General features: G+C 38.8%; 1 protein-coding gene across 18 annotated transcripts in view; it reads right to left on the bottom strand.

The window, feature by feature from the left end:
- Positions 1-522: 522 nt before the first annotated feature.
- Positions 523-21,155, bottom strand: part of LOC127433010 (protocadherin gamma-C5-like) — a 51,608-nt gene continuing 30,975 nt past the window's right edge. For 7 of the 18 annotated variants that reach the window (XM_051684609.1, XM_051684603.1, XM_051684601.1 and 4 more), the window contains 4 exons: positions 6,993-7,051; positions 6,088-6,141; positions 4,866-4,984; positions 523-2,763 (listed from right to left, as the gene is read on the bottom strand). In XM_051684609.1, the coding sequence (XP_051540569.1) occupies positions 2,534-2,763; positions 4,866-4,984; positions 6,088-6,141; positions 6,993-7,051 (462 nt within the window). In that variant the 3' untranslated portion in view covers positions 523-2,533. Of the gene's footprint in view, positions 2,764-4,865; positions 4,985-6,087; positions 6,142-6,992; positions 7,052-8,440; positions 10,871-11,301; positions 13,843-16,979; positions 19,211-21,155 lie in introns of those variants that run through there. The other 11 variants (XM_051684612.1, XM_051684610.1, XM_051684607.1 and 8 more) reach the window with 6 other exon arrangements.

Here is a 21,155-nt window from a genome sequence, read left to right on the forward strand (position 1 = left end):
GATGCACAAGAGAATAGTGCTAATGTCCTACTTCGTAAATCTCTGTAGAGCTCCCTCACTCTGACACAAACATACTTCATTCAGAGCTGAATCAATAAGATTTTTTAAATCAGGTCATGTGTTGTAAAGCTGTAGACATGAAAATTTGGATTTTCTCTTGGGGATCGTTGGAACACATTTTGGTGAAAACAAAAAATGGGTTATTTCATAATTGCTCCAAATCTCAACACATATTACAAAATCTCAAAGTACAAAATCTCACCACATATTGCTTTGCACCACAGGCATAGAAAATATCTAAATTGGATAGGTTGCATATGAGACATGATTGATTTTACTATAAAAATAACATGTCAAGAAATTTGATTAAAAAAAATTTAAATAACATTTTTTATTGTTTTTTTTTTTATTATTGTTAGAGTTGTTAAAAATATGAAAGTAGTAAATTCCAGTTTTCTAATGTACAGCACATCCTGGCCACAGATCAGGTCACCTGAAAAAATGATACAGTTCAGCCATGACTGTGAGTTCTGACAAAATTTTATTTCAAATGTAAGTGTTCCAATAATAAAGTAAAACATAAATCAACAGCAATGTAAATATTAGCTTATAAAATAAAAGTGTAACATGAGGTGCAAAGAATTTCTTAAAAGGAATCACAGTCAAATACAGAAAGGTAGCCAAGCAGCAGACAGACATATATATAGATAGATAGATATTCATAGTCAAACAGACAGGGGTGGCATTCCAGTATCATTACTGACTGATTGGAAATACAAGCACAGAAAAGTACAGTAACATGTGGGGAGGGTGTTACTCTAAAGACCATAAGTATCATTTGGTATCTTTCAAAGTTTATGTGATTGGAGAAAAGGAAAGAAAGTTTAATCTAGGGAAAAACACAAAAATATGCACAGACTCCACAAGCCTTTAGCTACGATTGCATGTCTTCAGAAGTTTTGAGTAGTATGTACAGTTTGGTTAGTCAATGATCTTGAAGCTTTTTGTCCTACAAATTTACCTTTTTATATTGTATTTTTGTTGCGTTTTTTAAAAAATACTGAAACATTCCTGTAATGGCCAGCCCTTGTGGCTCTAGTTTTTGTACAGACAGGATACACATTTTATATACACTGTGGTAAAGGTTGGTGCAGAACAATGGATAGAATTCCTTTTCATTATGGGATCCATTCAAGGACAGTGCAGCGTCTAAGGGGCCATTCACACTATACGCATTTTTTCCTTGTTGCTAGATAGACATTTTGACCGTTGCACCACGTCTCACGTTTTTAATCATCTTCCACAGGAGTGCCGTGTTTTTTAGGAACCATGTCAAGTTATCACAAACTTTTTAGGTGCGCTGCATCTAGCCTTTGTAGCACAAGAACGCATTCAGTCTGAATGACCCCTAAGTTGATCATTTGTCAATCTTCTGTGCTTCTCGTGTTCACTGCCAGCTCAACAATAAAAAGATTTACTGTCTTGGTTTGCTGAAGTCCATTTCAGCCATTTTATTCACCATGGGCTGTTTCTTTCCTGGGCATCTCTAGCAACTGTTCACATCTCTTATCTTTTTCACCAACTTCAACACAAGTCAGGGTACAAAGACCTCACCAATCCACCTCCTTAAGCATTATACAGAACCCTTATTCACTGTGAGCCAAATGATTCTCTAACATTGACCTTACGAAGGCAGGGATACCAGCCAATTATTCCAAGGTTTAATAACACTGCTTACATTACTGAATGCAATCCCAAAGGATTCATATACCACACTAACAGTAAATAATAACAATGAATAGTAAAACCGTGTTAACCGAACATTCAACTCTGATTTTCTGGGTATTACGAACCTTTTTTTTTTTCTCTATACAATGCCAACAGTCCAATGTCTTACCTTCTGCTGTTAGACAATGTAAATGCATTCTCTTACTCTGAAAACAACTTTAATATATTTTAACATGTCCCCTTGTTTTTGAAAGATCTCCTTTGCCCTGCATAGTTCAGCTCAATACTTAATACTTTTTCCAGTCAAGATGAGGGCTGTGGCACATCTCCTCAAAAAGCCTAATAGCAGTTCATTATTGTAACCACAAGAAGCATCTACTTTGCTCTGAAAAGCACGCAAAAAAACTAAAACATGACATATTGAAAAAAATAAAGAAGAACTGTTTGTTTTCTTCTTGTTTTAGTAATACTATTTACAGGACAGTTATCTGTCAAAGAAAGAGCTAATGGAATCTGAACGCATCTCTTCTTGCTCAGTCGATCAGTGTCCCATTTAAGCAAGAAGGCAAGAAATACTCAGCTTGGGTTATTGAGAAAGATACTGTAGTATCATCAAAAACACAATAAATAAAAAAAGGGAGATTTAAAAAAAACCCAAACGAAAACCACAGACGTGAACGCAATCTATAAAACTATGGATGTTGCATTCTTCCATCAAGATTGTGGATTAAAAGACACATAGTGAGGAGAGATGCTCAGATTCCAGGAACGGAATCCTGCAGCTCTGATAGTGCTTCCACTTGTCTTACTTCTTGTCTTTCTTAGTGGGCTTCTTCTTGCTGGCGGGTGTTTGAGCTGACTTGGGGGCTTCAGCGGGGGGCAAAGCCTGGGGAGGAGGCAGGGCCTGCTGGGGTATCTGTTGCTGAGGGTTGGCAGTGAGGGTAGCAGTACTGCCTGGGATGTAGACATTCTGGCGGTAGTCAGGACCATACTGTGGATTGTAGCGAGGGCCGAGAGTTGCAGTGGCTTCACTTGCTGCTTAGAGAAACAGGACAGTGAGAAAGAAAGAAAGAAAGAAAGAAAGAAAGCAGAGAGAAGGGAAGAGAAAAGGAGAAACTGGTAAGGTTATAAAAGGGTTGGTTTAGCACAGAGCTCATAACTCAAACACAGTCATTCTAGAACCGCATTGCAGCTCCCTCGGCGACCTGCTTCTGCCTGCCTATCCCCCATGCATTATTTATGGCGTAACATTGACGCACACAAATCACATACTCAGCACCGCTCTTTCAGGAACATAAGTGAATTTATATACAAGAACAGCACACTAGAGCACGTTCTTTTCACAGTTTTTATAAAAATGCATTGCAAAAGGAAATTACATTGCAGTGAGGCAGGTGCTTGTAGCATACAGATAAAGCTTGTCTTTGTCTGCACAGCATTATAAATCAATCTGTTTTTCTACAAATTCACAATGAATTGAAATTGTGGTCCTTTTTACCCAGACCAAGAAAAAAAAAGAAAAAAAGTCATAATTATATATTGCTACTAAATTACATTCACTGTAGTTAGACTCTTGAGATCTGTTTATTAGAAAGATAATGTTCATCATAGCTAGAGTAAAGCATCAGCACAGTGTTTTCGTTTTCACTGCAGCTGCATTGTGGAGAGTAAAAAAGGCTCCTCTATCTCTTTACACTCAATTAGTTCGACTCTACAACAGTCAATAAATAGTGAGATCCATTGTACTGTGTGAAGCTGCACTCTCTGTCCTCTCTCTCTAACTCTCCCTCCAGATTCTGACCTTGAGGACTGATGGATCAAATACTGTATATGTGGACAAGTTTCCCTGCTGAAAAGCCCAACATATCTGATCACCAGCATATTTTGTGTTTTGGACGCTAGTGTACTGGTATGACCCCAAAAGGTTTCGTAAATCTACAAGCGCAGCATGAAAAGCTGGTCAACTAGCTTGACCATCACTAACACACATAAACCAGCCTGGACCAGGACGGAAATTCATATTGGTGTAAGCTGGTCTTTTCAGCGGGCTTTCCAAAACCAAGTTCTTGAGAACCCAACAAACATTAGGTGTGATAATGCTCTCTCACATGGGATTGTGGCTTTGAACACTTTCACTAGTGTTAGAAGTAGGTTAATTGTTAGTAAATATTGTTTCTGTGGCCAAAGAGAAGCCATTTTTTTTATTTTTTTTTGTTTTGTACATTGGGACAGATTCAAATCTTTGTTTTTAAAGCTTAATTTTATTTTTGCTAATTTTTAGGTATTAAAAATAGCACAACTGGTAAATTTTGTTATTAATTAAGCAAAAATTGCTTAATTAATGAAAAAAATAGAAGGTGGAGGGACAGGAAGTGTAGGAAGTATTTAAAAAAGTAAGAATAAGACAATATTTTATATACAGTTGAATGCATAAGTTTGTATACCCCCTTGCAGAATCTGCAAGATGTTTATCCTTTTTTTTTTTTTTTTTAAGAGGGATCATAAAAAATTGCATTTAGTACTGCCCTGATGAATCTGTTTGACAGTACAGATATTTCAATATTTTCCAAAAAACAAAATAATAATTGAATTTACACAGATGATCCTGTTCAAAAGTTTACATCCCCTTGGTTCTTAATACAGTGTGTTGCTTCCTGGATGATCAATGACTGTTGTGTCTTTTCTGATAATTGTTCGTGAGTCCCTACTTTGTCCTGAGCAGTAAAGTGGCTCTATGTACTGCACATTCTTTGGTGTAAACTTGAGACAAAAGGACAAAAGGAGGATGCAAACTTGTGCTCTCAACTGTATTGTTTTTAAGGTTTATATATGGTATATTGAGGGTTTTAAAAATTCTTATAATTATAAGAATATATTATGATCTGTTAAGGAAGATATTTTTTATAAGATTTTTGCTGATTGTACTGAGTGAAATTGAGTTTAAAATTTTAAATTGGGTACATATTTTAATAAAGTAACTCCAACTTTATTTTTCTTTCTTCTGCAGCTTGATAAAAAGGAAAGGAAAATGCTGCTACATAGAGGAGCTTCAGTCATGAGACAGAGTGAGAGATTGCTTAAAAAAAATGGAAAGAATAAGGTCTGGATTGGAGGAAAAATCAAGAATTGGAATTCACCATTCGCTGCTGCCATCAGAGCATGGATCTGTTCAGCTTCAGTAGGGGGGTTGGGCCATGGTCCTGTTCCTGCTATCACACCAGCACCAGCACCTGCATCTTCAGGACGGGCTCCAGCCCTACGCAACAGAGAACGGAGTTAGTGACTCGACATGTGCAAGCAAACACAGATGCTTTCACATACATGTATAAACACTGCCTTCAACATTTTCTCACTCTCATTCTTCCTTTTTGTCTCACATAAACTCAACATATGCGAACAGCAGCTGGACATTTGCTTGCATAAACACACCCCATCTATAAGCTGAGACAGACATTTTGTGTGAGGGCAGTGCAGTCAGAAAATGGAGGCTTACAGCACAGAAGTAGAACAGAGCAAAGGCGACCATGATGTAAACAGACAGGCAAGCCTATCAGAATACACACAGGATTTCAGTTTTTTTCTGTTTACACCATGTGGAATGTCTGTTGAAGGCCACAACCACACTAATATATTTTTGGTTCAGTTTCCTAACACCATCGTTCTCCAAAGTATGCGGTGCTATAAAGCATTCTTGAAAGTCTCAGTTTTTGGTGGAAAATACTGATCTAGTGTGAATGAGAGGTGTAAACGTTGCAAAATCAATGTGTTTTCAAATGGAAATGTATTAGTGTGGATGTGGCCTAAGAGATTTACCACACATACACTCTGGCTCTTAAATCAAAACATGAAGCTTTCTTTTTTAAAGGTACATCCAGTTAGCTCTGTTTCAAAATAACATGTAAGAAAAAGTCATCAGTCTTAATTTGTATTCTTTCCTCTCCGCACAAACAGATTGATAGCGTAGTCCGTATACCAGTAGAGAAATATTTCTCTGCTCTGTAAGGACAGACTTCAAAGACTTGATCTACAAAGCCAAATAAATCAAATTCAAACAAACAAGTAAAATGCATTTACTAAGCACAGTTATACAGTGCAACAACAACCTGCAGAGCAAGATGCAACAAACAGCTATCAGCGATGCACACATCCAAATGCCTTATCCTGAAATTAATCAAACTGCATGTAATTTGTGTTCACATTTATAGGTGTAGACACACTCGGGAACAGACTGGTCAGCATGTCGCTGGAAGCTACAGGACACATATTCTGAAAGACCTAAACACAATATTCCACTGGAAGGCTATACTAGGTGAAGCCAAGGTCTACCACACACTAGCCTTCTCCTCTCCTCCACTCTACCTGGACTTCTCGTAGGGAGTCCATCTCTGCTGCAAGGTGTGGAACCTGTGTTGGCTGAAACATAAGCACAGGAGCATGCTTCCGTCACTCAGTCACCTTGCGTCCAATGAGGATGAGACTACCAGAGCATATAGATTGGTGAGGAGGTCTTTGTGTTTCCTTTTTAAGCTTGAGATCACATAAAAATAAAGCCTGGTTTACACTGTATAATTTTTACAGTCTTTTACAACTGTTGCATGTCAGGCTACGGTAGGATCCCAGTGATATCTTTGGTAAAAACCATGGCACAATGTGCGACATTATGTCAGTACGATACATATCATAGCCAAGACATGAATTGCAGTCATCCTGATTGATGGCACTGACAGCCTGTTTTATCTCATCTGGCTGTTGTAGGAGCAGTCACACTGCATGACAAAATTTTCAGACATTGCCAGAACTTTGTCTAAGGCTAAGATTCATCGCAAAAAGGCAATTAATTGGCTGTTGGTGAACATGTCACAATATGCGATCAAAGACTGCTGATTTTGCCCTGTAAAAAGATACATCTTTTGCAATCCCTGAAATGTGTCACTGACTGCAAAATTGTACAGTCTGAACCCAGATTAAGACATATATCACAGGTAGTTAGTTAGCTTTTATATGTTATTAGATGATGATTGCTCTGATGTCAGGTTTGACTTAATATAGAGAGAAATTTAATAAAAATATTTCAGACTCTACCCTTGATGATTTCTTGATGAGTTTCTTTGGATCTAGAAAGACATTGTCATAAACCCCCAAATCCCAAACTCTAACTGCTGACTAGGATCAGAAGACAGTGACCACCAAAAATATTGGCTCAAAAATTGTATACCACATTTTTTTTAGTTCACAAAATTAACTAAACTGAATCAAACACTCACCCACTGGGTCCAGGCCTCTGGTTTGGGGGAAATCGCCAGTCAGTGTTAGGTGGCTTTTGCTGCAAATAAGAAAAGATTTTTGTCAAAACGTTTGTTCAGCACTGACATTCACTTGCAATTCAATGTACATATTGCCCACTCTGGAAAGCAGATCCCTCTATCATGTCAGAGGTTTGGAATTCTGAAACACAAATTTCTGTCAGAGCATCATGGCACAATAGGGTGCACATCCTCCTCTTACCCTCTTGACTGTTTGAAATTGCACCTTTGTCAAAAAAGGAAGAATAGTTTGAGAAGAGTAGTGAGAAACAGTGCAACAAAAAAAGGGATAGAGTGTGTGAATAATTGAAAGATTGATTATGCTGCTGTCACGCGTGAGTGCATGTACATGAGGAGAATACACACAGGTCTGAATCAAACAAAATATGAGCTCACCTGTGGGTGGATTATGACTAAAACCAGAATAACTACCTGAAAAGGCTGCATTCCTCAATCATATTTTGATAAAGTCTGATTTCAAAACACATGCTATTGCATTGAACTATTATGATTGCATACACTGTGGATTTTCAAGTTCACAGATTAGTATAAAGTAAATAAACTTCATTAGACATAGTTACTTCCTTTTAATTTCATTTTCCGTATTCTACACAACTCTTGCCACATACCTATTGCTTCTCCCCACTGAGCTAAAACAAGATGTGCCAAAAGAGCAGTGCACATGCCTCAAACATTACATTGAAAAAATCCTCTAAACCCTAGTGTAGAATAGACTTGACATATTAAACCCTCAAAAACAGACATTAATAGCCTGCACTTGTATATTTGGGACTGAATTGCATGCATACAACCTCATCCCACTGCTTCTGCTTTATAATACATAATCACTGAAAAAACAAACTTGAGCATTTGAACAGAACCCATATAATACATTTATATGTTGAATTCACTGCTCTGTCATCAGGCCTGGGAGTAGCTCAGGGTCAAGTTGCAACAAACCCCTTAATTTAAGAAAACCCTTAGTTACAATAGTAAGGGTATTATCACTAGGGTTTTCTTAACCATAGTCCTTTGTTGCAACCGGCTGCAGATCATTCCTAATAAAAACTTGGCATTATGGAGTGCTTAGTCAAAAAGATGAGTCATATCGACCAAAGCCATAGTCTAGGAGTCAGTAGCAATCAGTGGACATACACACACAGGCACACACACAAACAGCACCATTTACATATTACTCTAGCTGTTTTGCAACAAATATATATATATATATATATATATATATATATATATATATATATATATATATATATATATATATATATATATAACTCTAAAACTTAAAGCTTTAAATAAATAAATAAATACCACATATATATGATCCATTTAGCATATTGTTAAGAGCTGAAACATTGTTTACATTTAAGGAAATTATCTCTTGGAGCTCTCACCTTCATGAGTGAATGAGCAAAGAGTCTTTTGGGTAGACGCATGCTTGGATTGCTTTGTGGCGCCTTAACAAACACAAAGTCGCTCCTGCGGGAGATGGTGGAGAAACCAGGTCTGTATGTGTGTTTGTGGGAATCTTGAGAGGCCCCCACAACCTCCACATATCTAATTGGACCGTCAGTGTTTATCTGAAGGTGGAGGTTATTGTGTTGGTGCTCTCGGGGTGTGGGTTTGAAACCAAATTTTTGCATGAGGCACATAATGTAGCCTTGGTGGCTGAGCCAGCGAACCACTACTGCAATGATAGTCAGTAAAGAAACAGCAATAATGAAGGACAAAATAATTATAAGATACAGAGTGAGGTCTGACCCAGTTTGTCGTTTGGAGGTAGAGCTTCTCCTTTCAGAAGAGATGTCTGAGGCTTTCTCAGCCAGAGTTACATTAACTGCCACGCCAGTGGATAGAGAGGGCCTGCCATTATCTCTTGCAGTCACAGTGAGGCTAAAGAAAGACTTGCCCTCCTCTGCTGCCAGTTTACGAGCAACACGTAGCTCCCCAGTATGGGCACCAATGTGAAACATTCCAGCATCTGACCCTGAAAAGCTGTAGAATAACCAAGCATTATGCCCACTATCACCATCCACAAATGTTATCCGATTGACCAGGTGTCCTATGCCAGCGGTGCTAGGTACCAAAAATTGCAGTGTCCCATCAGATGGGAGTGCAGGGTATATAAGGACAGGAGCATGATCATTCTGATCTATAATAAACACGTGCACTGTGGTGTTGGAGCTCCAAGCCGGAGACCCCTTATCGAGAACTTGCACAACAATTTGGAACATGTTCATCTGTTCGTAGTCAAATGTTCTCATGGCATATATTTGGCCACTCTCTGGGTTTATATATACATAAGAAGACACAGAAGTGCCGAGAGCATCACTCACCAAGACTGAGAAAGAGAGGGTGGAATTTTCACCCATATCTGGGTCTGATGCAGACACAGACAGAAGGGGAGCATTTGGGGCATTGTTTTCAACTATGTCCACAGAGTAGGAAGGCTGTGAAAAGACTGGGGGATTATCATTAACATCTGAAAGACGTAACACAAAGGACTCCTGAGAAGAACGGGGTGGGGAACCAGAGTCTGTGGCTGTCACGGTGATGGTGTATTCAGCCACAGCCTCCCTGTCCAGGAGGCCATCAGTCATTAAAGTGAAGAGCCCCTTATATGGAGAACTCATCTTAAAAGGCAATCCATTAGGGATTCTCACACTCACTTCACCATTTTTCCCTGTGTCTTCATCTCTAACTCTAATGAGGGCGATGACAGTGCCTGAATTCACATCTTCAGCGATTACAGGAGAAACTAAATTAATGCTGATTACAGGGGTGTTGTCATTCACATCAGTAATCTCTATTTTGATGTTACAAGAACCCTCCATGGGAGGTATGCCTTTGTCTCGAGCGAGAACAGTGACGTCATAAATATTGTTGAGCTCGTGATCGACTAGTCCTGTAACTCTGATTTCGCCCGTAGTAGAATCCACGCTAAAAAGTTTTAAAACATTGTCAGGGGTGTATTTATCAAAAGCGTAAGATATTTCCCCATTTGGACCATGATCAGCATCGGAAGCATTAAGGGTTGTAACTAATGTTCTGTGAGGTGAATTTTCTAAAAGCGTGACTCTTTTTACAGGATTATGGAACTCTGGCGCATTGTCATTGACGTCAAGAATATTCATAAAAATGACAGTATTTCCAGACTTTTCTGGTCTGCCACCATCAACTGCGGTCAAAATCAACCTAAATGTATTCTTATTTTCGCGATCAAGAGGCTTGTTTAAGACCAAAACGGGGATTTTACTTCCGTCACTTTTAGTTTCTACTTTAAGAATAAAGCAATCATTTTGACTGAGAAAGTAAGAGCGCAGTGAATTTATACCCACGTCGGGGTCTTGCGCACTTTCTAAACGGAACATCGTTCCAGGCGCGGCCGCCTCTGAAACTTCCAAAGACGTGTTTTTGTTTTGAAAATTTGGCGCGTTGTCATTAACATCCACAATTTCTATCGTAACGCTGTGCAATTCCAGAGGATTTTGAAGAGAAATCTGAATCCGAATGTGACAGTGTAAATTTCCTCTGCACTTTGGCTCTCTGTCCATTGTTTGTTTGACCACCAAAGCTCCAGTTGTCAGATCCAAGTCAAAATGTTTATCTTTAGATTCCGAGATTATTCGCATATCTCTTGGAATTATCATTTGAATGTCCATCCCTAAATCTTTGATCAAGTATCCAACAACAGTTCCCGGTTTAGATTCCTCTGCTGTGGAATATAAAAGTTCCGAAGCGTGCGTCGCAAAAAACAAAACATACAGAAAAATCCAAATTGCAGCCAGGTCCAAAGAAATTTTAAAAAGCCCTTTACTCTCCATTTTAAGTGGGTATTTTTCACGAGTAGCGTACACTTCTTCGGTGTATTAATTTATACATAGTCTAGACCTCGCAAGACGTAGTCGAGTAAAAAGGAAAACTTTTTGTCTGGATGATTGTGCTACGCTGAAGGTCTACACCATTTGTTGTAAGTTTCGAAACTAACGCCACAGTTCTTGGGAGCAACAAGCGTGTGTGGGTGGGGTTAAAAAAAACGTGCATTTCTATTGGAGGAAAGTACTTAGCTCAGAGAAAAACATGCACCCACGAATCCAAGTTGCTGTCCATTCATACGGTGGTGCTGAAACCACCTCTTACCGAATCAAACTGTTACAATTAGGCTAAACAATATACAAATTGTCTATATATTATTATTATTATTATTATTATTATTATTATTATAATTATTATTATAAATCTGAGTTTGTCTCACCTGTTGGCTCTCGAATGTCCACGCGCTGTCTGGTAATGACGCATCAAGCACGTTTAGCGTGTCTGTAAAATTTGTGGTGCTGCTGGGATTAACAAGTGTGAGATCACTGAATTCTGACATTGGAGAGAGATAGGACCCAAAAGACTGACTCTGAGACATCATATCTCCTCCCAGAACCTCCACATACTTAATGGGCCCGTCAGAGTTGAGCTGGATCTGAAGGTTTCTGTTGGGATTCTTATATCCAGAATCATTTTGCTTGTTACAGCAGCTCGAGCTGCCCCTACTGTCTCGCGCACATTTCACCAGTAAGATGAAAAACGTCACTAAAGATAACAAAGACACAGAGGCCAGAGAAATTATCAAATATAAGGTCATTTTTCCACTCTTCTTACTGGGCTCTACAATTTTCTTATTATAGTCTGAGATGGGCTCATGAAACCCGTCCTCAATCAGTATATCCACTGTGACTGTGGTGGACTGCACCGGCTCTCCGTTATCTTTGATTTCAATAATCAGTCTCTGAGAAGAGTCATCCTGCTCTGAAACAGAGCGTTTAGTCCTCACCTCTCCAGTACGTAAATTCACACTGAACAGAGACGCGTCTGTGGCCTCCGAAAGCCTGTAGGAAATCCAGGCGTTGTGCCCTGCGTCTGCGTCCACTGCTGTTACCTTGGTAACAAGATGTCCTGCCTTAGCAGAACGGGGCATCCTCTGATGAGAAATAGAGCCCATGAGAGCGGAGGGGTAAATAACAGCCGGAACATTGTCGTTTTGGTCCAGAATAAACACATGAACAGTGGCGTTGCTGCTCAGAGATGGAGAGCCATGGTCTTTAGCCTGAACGATTACCTCAAACACCTTTATTTTCTCAAAGTCAAACGAATGCATGCTAAATATGCTGCCATTATCCGAGTTTATGTACATATATGACGATACAGGTGTATCCCAAATTTTAGGGTTCTCAATAGAGTACGACATTTTACCATTTAGGCCGTCATCAACGTCTTGGGCAGATACCGAACAAATAATAGAACCCGGAGTGTTATTCTCGGTTACGTATACGTAGTACACGTTATCAGAGAACTTCGGGGCATTATCGTTTACATCAAGAATTTTAACTGGAATTATTGCTTTGCTACTTAAAGGGGGCGAGCCTGAGTCAAATGCAGTGATTTCCACTTTGTACTCCGGAAACGTTTCGCGGTCTAAAACACCGTTTGTAACCAACGAATATTCATTTGAGAAAGATGGTTTTAAAACGAATGGAAGGTCAGATTGCGTCTGCAGTGTGACTTTTCCATTGACACCAGAATCAATGTCCCGTGCGCTTATTAAAGCGACAACCGTGCCACTTGGAGCGTCTTCGCGAACAGGGCTCGGTTTAGACGTAAGCACTATTTGTGGTTCGTTGTCATTAATATCTGAGACTTCTATTTCAACTGTGCAATGGCCCTCCATTTCAGGAACCCCTCTGTCTCTGGCACGTATCTCAATGTTGTACATAGGAGTGGTCTCATGGTCCAAGTCCCCGTTCAGAATAATGTCTCCGGTTTTTTCGTCAATACGAAATAAGGAGCGCAGGGCATCAGACGTGTGCTCCCCTAAAGAATATTGTATCTCTCCATTAGGACCTTCGTCCAAGTCTGTTGCCTGAACCGTTAAAAATGAAGTGCCCTGTTTAGTGTTTTCGTTAATAGCCACTTTATAAACGGTTTTCTCAAACGCGGGATTGTTGTCGTTGTTATCCAGCACAGTGACATTAATTTGTGAAGTTCCAGATCTAACCGGGTTCCCTCCGTCTAAGGCAGTTAACATCAGATGATGCATCGGTTTCTTCTCGCGATCCAGGGCTTTCTCCAATACTAATTCAGGTACTTTTCGGCCATCTCCAAGATCCTTGACTCTCAAACTGAAGCATTCGTCTTTGCTTAAAGTGTACGACTTCAAAGAGTTACTGCCAACATCTGGGTCTACTGCACTCTCTAAAGGAAATCGCGTGCCAGGTGCAGTCGATTCTGCTATTTTTAAAACACGGTCTGTTGACTGAAAATGCGGGTAATTGTCATTAATATCTTGTATGTCAACTTCCACTCTATAAAGTTGTAAAGGATCCTCTATAACGATTTGAAGAGGCAAGAGACAATTTGCGTTTTTTCCACAAAGGCTCTCTCTGTCGATTCTCTCATTAACTACAATCTCACCTCTAAGTAAATCCACGCTGAAATACTGCTTACTTGATTCAGAGGCTATTCGCAATTTACGGTCATACAGTTCAGATATTTTCATGCCTAAATCTTTAGCAATATTTCCAACAGCAGAGCCCACATTTAGTTCCTCTGGAATAGAGTATCGAGTCTGCCCTTCCGTCGCACTCCACAAAAGAAGAAAGATGAAGAGTAAATTAAGCTTCCACCCTCGAAATAACACTCTTTTTGTCATTTTGGTTTAAAATCCAGACGATTCACCGTGCTGATAAAAACCTACGGATTCCACATCGATCGCAATTTAGCTCGTCCATTTTGTCTCAAAAATACAATGCTGTTCATTTGATCTATTTTAGTGATTAGAGCATCCCCCAGTCCGTCTCCGCTTGCTCAGAACATTGTAATGTCTAAGGGGGAGGGAGTAGATCTCTTTGTACAATTCTGCATCTCATTGGTGCAGAGATCAGCTACAATAACCAATAGCAAGAAAGCTGTCTCTTAAAGGCACAAGTTACAGCATACGCAGAAGCACTAGCACTAGCACCAAAACTCACAACAAAGAACCAATGAGAACAGCTATTATAGACCCTTTTCACATTTCCAGCTTTGGAACGAACAAGTAAACTATTGCAGGATAAACTTGAATAGCTGTTAATGGAGCACCCCAAATAATATTTTTGCTTAACTGTTTATTTTATTTATTTATTTATTTATTGCTTAACCAAAAAACAAACAAACAAACACTTTAAGTAACACGTTTTAGTAACACGTTCTTTTTTTTCTTCTTTTTTTTAAGCAAATTACAGGGTAATAAAACACACAGCATAATGTTAGAAATGTATCTTTAAATTATTTAAAGTTGAAAATATAAGAAAAAGTTTGCTAGATTTAGGCTGCTAAATAAGGCAGAAACACGGCATCACAGTTTGTGAAAAGGGTCCATTTTAGGATAAATTATTTTAGTGTAAACTTATGGATTTAAAATAGTGGGCTATTTAATATTTGGATGGTGAGATGATGATGATTATAACAATGATAATAATAATCATTATTATCATCATCATCATCATCGTAATCATGGACACAGCTTAAAGGTCTTTAAGTGATGTTAAAAAATAACTTAATAATATATGAGTTAAAAAAAGAAAAAGATAAGAGAGGTCATTCAATGCACAGTTTAATAATTAATAAGAACTTTGGCTGTCAAAGTTAGTTAAGCTTTACGATTACGAATTTTGGCCAATATACGTATACAGGAGTTCATCTTCTCAACATGAACATATAATGCAGAAATACTGACAAGCATGGAAATTGTATGTTTCCTTGTAAAAGCAAGGGAAACACGCAGTAGAGATTAAAGGTGCTGTAAGTGATCTTTTCATGGAAAAGTATGCAAAAATATTCCTACTTCTTTAAAGATATTAATGAAATAAGTGTCCTGAGATATTTCTGTGACAGCTGTAGACTTTGTAAACAGCAAACAAAAATGTGTCCGCAGACCGCAGACATTGACACTTTTCACCTGTCAATCATTTTGCTCGTTCACATAGTGTTGTATTAGAAGTGAATCACTGAGGCTATGATTCATAATGTTTGTCAGTAGAGGGCGCTATTGTGCAACTGTTGAATTTGACAGCCACAGGAACAAACAACGCTACTCTTTTGCTCAGTTTTGATCTCAAAATTATCTTTGGAGGGAGGAGTTTTGGAATGAGGGGGCGTGGCTCAGCCACTGAAACCTTCAGAATGCTAAAATCGCTTACAGCACCTTTAAGTACTACCTAAGTGCTACAAACGTCCTACAAGAGATTATTTAGCAGAGATGGGCCACTTTTATTAGAATGAATGGAAGAAACTGGAACACCCAGCCAATGAGCTCACGGTCAATGGATGTAGAAAGGAAGTCCGCCTTACAGGTTAAAGAGCCAATCACCTTTTAAAGACAGACATCGCCTGTGGATAAGAAACATAATTTATGATACCAGTGTTTTCAGATTTTACTGCTGATTTAAAATATGCTATTTGATCATAATCTTGACCAGCCATTTTTGAGATTTCGGTGTGCCCTCATTCATGTAGATAGGAGCTGCACATTCATGACTGGAAATAATGTAGCCTCCTTGGAGCGTTCCTAAGATGGCCAACAGTGGACTGACTTGCTAGAAAGACTTTAGTTCAATTTAGAGATTTGGGATACCCAGCCTTGGCCTTTTATGTTTTTATATTTTAAATGAGTTTTGGCAGTTCAGTTTATCTGTTGGCTCTCAAATGCCCACGTGATATATGGCACAGAGGCATCAAGCGCGTTTAGCTTGTCTGTAAAGTTTGTGGTGCTGCTGAGTTTAATTAGTTTAATTTCCTAAAGACCCTTCTTTCAGTTTCTCTGTTTTAATGTAGGGAATCTGAGCTCCAGTTGTATTCCATGAGAGAGAAACCAAACAGCTTAAGCGCTGCATGTTTTCACACTCTGATCCGCTTTTCTTCCTATGGGTTTAGCCTTTCTATTAATAAATGTGCCTCAAATCAGTAACATTTTACTTAATTATGAAACAATTAAGTAATGTCGACGCATTTTGTTGTGACCAGCTTCATAACCACCAGTGTATTCTCTTTCTTAACAACTCTCAACATTGTAGGCTACATCTATTTTTTCTGTAAGGAAGTTGATCCTTTCTCGCACAACATTTGTGAAGGGCTTATACTGTACGACTTGTCTAAAGATGAATGCATATGAAGCCCACCTTACTTTCTCTTGTGGTTTGGCAAAGCAACAGGCAAGCACGGAATATTTTTGTAATCATAATTTCTTGTATAATTTCTTGTAGGTTACTTCAAGCGACATAGGCTACTACATACATTATTTGCACTAATCTTGAAATGAATTTTAGTTTCAAGTTTTAAGTTGAAGTAAAGCATAAGCTTAAGTTAGATGTTTATGTTTTAACCAACCATGAATATGTGACAAACACGTTTTTATGCCATATTTGCAGTTTTATAATCATAATAATATAGCAATTTGTGTGACTGTCCAGCAGGCCTATTCTCCAGGTGAAATGAGTATCACAAAATCTCACACATACTCAAACACAGCTTACACATTATAAACACACTGGAGGCCACTTACAATCAGACACAATATTGTGTAAATACAATATCCCGAGTTAAAATCTTTTTCCAGACGTGGCAAACACTCATTTCTAAATGTGCGCAGAAGCATAATGTTTAAAAATAAATAAATAAAATTCAAAAAAGTAGAAAAGAAAAGAAAATACAAGGATACAAGGGCTGTTTTAAAATGTTCCTATTGGAGGAAAGTTACTTAGCTCAGTCAAAAACACACACACAAACCCAAGTTGCTGTCCACTCATGCGGTGGTGCTGAAACTAACGTCACTCGACCACTTCTAAGTGATTCACTGGCTACATGTAATAATTTATACGATTATCTTTCTATAATCTTAGTTTGTCTCACCTGTTGGCTCTCGAATGTCCACGCGCTGTCTGGTAATGACGCATCAAGCACGTTTAGCGTGTCTGTAAAGTTTGTGGTGCTGCTGGGATTAACAAGTGTGAGATCACTGAATTCTGACATTGGAGAGAGATAGGACCCAAAAGACTGACTCTGAGACATCATATCTCCTCCCAGAACCTCCACATACTTAATGGGCCCGTCAGAGTTGAGCTGGATCTGAAGGTTTCTGTTGGGATTCTTATATCCAGAATCGGTTCGCCTGACACAGCAACTCGAACTGCCTCTACTTCCTCTCGCACATTTCACCAGTAAGATGAAAAACGTCATTACACACAACAAGGACACAGCAGCCAAAGAGATTATCAAATATAATGTGATTTTGCCGGTTTTCTTGTCGCCTTCGGGTCTTTCGATTATCTTACGAAAGTCTGAGATGGGCTCATGAAACCCGTCGTCTATTAGTATTTCCACTGTGACTGTGGTGGACTGAACTGGATCTCCATTATCTTTTATTTCAATAATCAGTCTCTGAGAAGAGTCATCCTGCTCTGAAACAGAGCGTTTAGTCCTCACCTCTCCAGTATGTAAATTCACACTGAACAGAGACGCGTCCGTGGCCTCCGCGAGCCTGTAGAATAGCCAGGCATTATGACCCGAATCAGCGTCCACTGCTGTTACCTTGGTAACAAGATGTCCTGATTTAGAAGATCGGGGCATCCTCTGATGAGAAATAGACCCCATGGATGTGAAGGGGTAAATAACAACCGGGGCATTATCGTTCTGGTCCAGAATAAACACATGAACAGTGACGTTGCTACTCAGAGATGGAGAGCCATGGTCTTTAGCCTGAACTACAACACTGAACAGTTTCATTTTCTCATAATCAAATGAGCTCATGCTGTAAATGGTTCCATTCTCAGAATTTATATAAAAATATGATGATGCTGGAATGTGATTTGAACTTAAATCCATAATTGAGTATGTGAGTTTAGCGTTCTTATCTTGATCAATATCAGACGCAGATACAAAAAATAATGAAGCACCTGCCTGGTTATTTTCTTTTATGTAAAAGTTATATGAGGACTGTGAAAATACTGGAGGGTTGTCATTCACATCAAATACTTTTACATTTAATGTCTTGACCGTTTTTAAAGGGGGTATTCCAGAGTCTGTGGCCACTATTTCTACAGTGTATTTAGAATTAACCTCGCGATCTAGAAACGAGTCCGTTATCAACGAATAATGGTTAAGAAATGAAGATTTCAATTGAAAAGGAACACCCGGGGCGACAATTAGCTGAACTTTTCCATTGTTACCGGAGTCCAAATCTTTGACGTTAATCAACGCTACTACAGTTCCAACAGTCGCATTTTCAGGCACAGGACTTGGTAAAGATGTCAGTATAATTTCTGGAGGGTTGTCATTCTCATCTACGATATCTATCTGAACCGACGAGTGCCCCTCTCGCTCTGGATTTCCTTTGTCTTTCGCACAAACATCAAACGTATATGATTTTTTAGTCTCGTAATCTAAATTTCCAATGACTGTAATTTCGCCGGTATCTGCGTCCACACTAAAAGCATTTCTTACAAGTTCAGGCGTGTGCACACCGAACAAATACAGTATTTCACCATTGAGACCTTCATCTAAGTCAGTGGCTTTTATTATAATCACACTTGAGCCACCAGTGGCTGTTTCTAGAACAGATGCTTTGTATGTAGCAGCTTCAAATTGTGGTTCATTGTCGTTGATGTCTTGAACAATTATGTTCAATAAAGATGTACCAGATTTCACTGGATTACCACCATCCAGTGCCGTTAATATTAGCTTGTGAATGGACTGTTTCTCTCTATCTAAAGGTTTTTCAACCACAAGCTCTGGTACTATTCTTCCATCTTTTAGAGTTTTTACATTAAGCCGGAAAAAACTGTTTTTGCTCAATGAGTAGGACTTCAGGCTATTGCTGCCAACATCGAGGTCCTCGGCACTTTCAAGGGTAAATCGTGCGCCTGGAGTAATCAGTTCAGGTATTTTTAATGTGCCATCTTTCGTATGGAAGTTTGGTGCATTGTCATTCATGTCTTGTATTTCTATTTCTACTCTATGCATCTGTAATGGATTCTCAATTACGATCTGAAGTGGCATTAGACAACTGGCGCTTTGTCCGCAAAGCGTCTCTCTGTCTATTCTGCCATTAACTACCAGATCACCCTTCCCTAAATCTACACTGAAATATTGGTTATTGGACTCAGATGCAATCCGTAACTTACGCTCTGCGATATCTGAGATGTCCAAACTAAGATCCTTAGCGATATTTCCAACAATAGATCCGTCCTTTAACTCTTCGGGTATTGTGTAGCGAATCTGAGCTCCAACTGTATTCCACAATAGAGAGAAACCAAACAGCCAAAGCGCTGCCCATTTACACCCCGCAATCTTCTTGTATCTCATTTCTCTTGATATTCCTGTTAACAAACCTGTATCTTAAATCCACAGATTAACAAAATATTATTCTTCATTTTCAAATAACGATGTCTACTCTAGTGCATCCTCGTTGTGAAGATCAGCCTAATAAACCGCGCATGTTTCCTCTAGCATCTCTTCCTCTCACCATTGTACTCCTCCTTTGGCCAGGGGAGGGAGTAGATCCCTTTGTGCGGTCTAAAGCATGATTGGTTCAGAGCTAAACACTCACTCGTCCAATAGATGCGTTTCTGTTTCTAAAGGAGATAACCAGCCTCTGGGGTAACTGTTACTGTCTGCATCTGGTGGGGAATTGTGCTCTAAAGTGTTTAGTGCAGCTGGTCTCAGACTAATTTCTTATAGCTAAATATACATGCAAATAATATATATATATATATATATATATATATATATATATATATATATATATATATATATATATATATATGTTATTGTTGTTTACATAAAAGGGTTATACGCATTTACACATAACAGGATTTGATGAAGACGTGTAGGCAGGCCATTTATATTTGGTTGTTTATAAAGTGGGGAAAATTTTAGGTGTTATTTTGATGTTCAGCCAACATCAAAAGACGCGTCTGCGAGCCTGTAGAACAGCCAGGCATTATGACCCGAGTCATCGTCCACTGCTGTTACCTTAACAAGATGTCCTGCTTTAGCAGAACAGGGCATCCTCTGATGACAAATGGAGCCCATAGATGTGGAGAGGTAAATTGCAAATCGACAAGTTCGGGAGAATTCCCGCTGGGCCGGTCAAAAATTGGGCCGGTTAGGTCCGCATGTTGATTGACAAACTTTCATGTGTCGCATAACAGTTGCCAACAGTCTGTAACATCCGGTATTTAAAGGATCAGAATTGCTTTCCTTATTATAGCGGACGCAGTCTGTATTATTTCATCTCACACACCAACAAATGAGGGAGTAGCCTGTGAGAGACGAAACTGATGTTGCGCCGCTTCACTTGACAGCGCGGGAAGGATCACGGAAGATCCATCGAGAACAGATAGGCTACTAATAGCTGAATGGATGAAAGTGATTCAGGTTCAAGATCATCACAAGTTTAATACTGAATATTGTAGTCTCACAATCTCAATCAGTCAATCTCTGAAATCCTCTTCCCTAGCAGTGCAGAATGATAATAACAAAATTATTTTTTGTCACAAAATAACAGAATACGTAAATGAATACAGATGCAACAGCACGACACAGAACGAAAATAATGGGACTTTACAGCTCTCAAAAGATTAAACTCAACGAAACAAACTGCACAGAGTGCCTTCAGTATTGTGTCATGCGATGAAACCATCTTAAAGAGTCAGTAACCATTTTGCCTTTGTCCTGAACATTTACATCCCAAGTAAAAGAAAAGTACAAATGTGTTATTTGTAGTCTTTTATTTCACTCTTATTGTTGTAAAATGGCACGTTTTCTTATGGCATGTAAAAATGTAAAAACAATCACTCAACTTTTATTGTTTCACTGGATCTGTTGCTATTTTAATTTTCTAAAATACAAAGCACTGACAATTTAAAGTGTGAGCCTGTACATCTTGAAATATTTATAAACAGTTATATTTCTACAGTGTTATTATTTGCCTAAAGAGTCTTTAAATAAACTTGGTTTACCCCAAAATGAAATTTCTCTCATCATTTACTCACCCTCATGCCATCCCAGATGTGTATTCTTCTGCTG

The sequence above is a fragment of the Myxocyprinus asiaticus genome, chromosome 42 (assembly GCF_019703515.2).
Source record: "Myxocyprinus asiaticus isolate MX2 ecotype Aquarium Trade chromosome 42, UBuf_Myxa_2, whole genome shotgun sequence".
Lineage (NCBI taxonomy): Eukaryota > Metazoa > Chordata > Actinopteri > Cypriniformes > Catostomidae > Myxocyprinus > Myxocyprinus asiaticus.